We start from the raw sequence: 2,309 nt of genomic DNA on the forward strand, positions 1-2,309 counted from the left end.
GCATGGGTTAGAAAATTGACTGTTGACATTCAAGGGCATGAATTAATGGTTCTTGTATATTTGTTGCCAGTTTTAGGAGCTGATCTTATTTTGGATTCATCTTGGCTAGCCACATTTGGACCTCACGTTGCTGATTATGTATCTTTGACACTCAATTTTTTCCACCGAGACAACTTTATTACATAGACAGGTGACATTTCAAATACTCCTACTTCTTCTCACATTCACGAGCATAAAAGATTATATGATGCTAGTGTCATTTCTGAAAGTTTTGATGTCCAATTAATGAACCAAGATAGTCCTAAAGATATCCTCACCAATTTGCCTGTCGATATTGCTCCTGAGATAACTATGTTGCTGCATAAGTATCCAGTTTGCCTCCTGCCCAAGATTAGAATCATACAATTCCCTTAAACCCAAACGCCAGACCTGTTAAAATACGGCCATATAGGTACCATATAGTCAAAAAAAGCAAAATGAAAAGATGGTACAATAGATGTTAGCACAAGACAATGGATGAATTATTGGATGAACTCTTTGGGGCTAATTACTTTTCTAAGGTGGATCTTCGATCTAGTTATCATCAAATAAGACTGCTTTTTAGAATCATCACGACCATTATGAGTGGTTGGTTATGCCAATTGGGGTCTCAAATACACCAGCTACCTTTTAATGTTTGATGAACACTATTTTCTAGAATGAGTTAAGAAAATTTGTGCTTGTTTTTTATATGATATAATTGTTTATAGCCCTTCATGGATTGATCACTTAGGTCATTTAGAATTAGTGTTACAAGCATTACAACAACATGTTTTGTTTGATAGTCTTTGAAGGTGTTTGTTTGGATTACTTGAGGTAGAATATCGGTGATATAAAGTCTTTGGTGCTAGAATGGTGATGGAAGAAGGGAAGGTACAAGTTGTGTTAGATTGGTCCAAACCCACCACTACCAAACAAATAAGGGGATTCCTTGGTTTGACTGACTACTACAGACGGTTTATTCAATCATATGCCAATTTGGCTGGCCCACTATCTGATTTGTTAAAGAAAGAGGCCTTTTGTTGGAGTGCAGCCACCGAGTAGGCATTCCACAAGTTGAAACAATATATTACATCAGCCCTTGTGTTGACTCTACTGGATTTTACTCAATTGTTTGTGTTAGAAATTGACGCATTGGGGATTGGATTCAATGTCGTGTTAAGTCAATATGGACACCCAATCACTTATTTCTCCATGAAATTGGCCCCAAGAATGCAAAAAAATATTTTCTGCTTACAATAGGGAATTGTTGCAATAACAAATGCATTTGCTAAATTCAGGCACTAATTGTTAGGCCAAATGTTTGTTATAAAAACTGATCAAAAGATAATTGTTTCACATTGAATACAAGCTAGTGAAGGATAATGTTGCAGCAGTTGCCCTTTCTAGAGTATTTATTTATGGCATGGACTGAACCATGATTTAACTTGCTTGATGAATTGAATAATGAAGTGTTAAATGATGAACATCTACAAACTATCTTTAAGGAGAGTCTTGAAAGGTTTTATTTGAGGTTTTCCCCCTTAACAAATTGTCCCTGGCAACAGCGCCAATTTGTTGAAAGGAGAGTTTTTCCTCTTCAGTGTGTTTCCTTTATTTGGTTAAGTAAGTGAACTTGGTTTTAATCTTTGTTCGCCATCTCGGCTTTGTTGAAATAAACTCCAACGTCGTTATAATGGTTTCAAGAATATTCCAGTTACAACTTACATTTAATAATCATGTGAATAAGTTATTCCTTCTTTGCCCCATCTCAGCTTTTTTAGAATAAATTCTAACGTCGTTACAATGGTATCGGAGCAATCCCCTATTACATAATTATTAAATACCTTTGAATACCATCTCGGTTTTGTGGACTAAATTTCAACACGGATTTAATGGTATTCTAATGTATAAAAGTGACGAATAGTTAGTTGTTAGAAACAAATAAATAAATAAAGAACAAAAGAATAATAAAGTTAAGTGACCTTTATTTATTTACTCCCTTTCGGGTTCCTTTTATTAACAAACCAAACTACTTCCTTAAGGAAGCTTGGTATTAAAGAATAAAGAAATTGCGGAATGTAAATAACAATAAATAGAAGTTAGTTAGTTAACTTCATCACTTTTGTATATTAAAAGGTGTTTCAACAAATAAATTTATTGATAACACTTTACTATTTTACAATTTACACCTCTTTCAAGATTCAATTGTAGTATAGTATAGGGTTATGTCGAACCACAAGGAATTGCCTAATAGAATGAATCATATGAATATGTCAATGCACAAATAA

At 34.0% G+C, this 2,309-nt stretch overlaps 1 protein-coding gene across 1 annotated transcript in view; it reads right to left on the reverse strand.

The window, feature by feature from the left end:
- The window catches only part of LOC109352961, a 4,145-nt gene continuing 2,118 nt past the window's right edge, over positions 283–2,309 (reverse strand). Inside the window, exon 4 of the mRNA XM_019595146.1 lies at positions 283–429. Within this exon, the coding sequence (XP_019450691.1) occupies positions 283–429 (147 nt within the window). The remainder of the gene's footprint in view (positions 430–2,309) is intronic.

This window comes from Lupinus angustifolius, chromosome LG07 (genome assembly GCF_001865875.1).
Source record: "Lupinus angustifolius cultivar Tanjil chromosome LG07, LupAngTanjil_v1.0, whole genome shotgun sequence".
Lineage (NCBI taxonomy): Eukaryota > Viridiplantae > Streptophyta > Magnoliopsida > Fabales > Fabaceae > Lupinus > Lupinus angustifolius.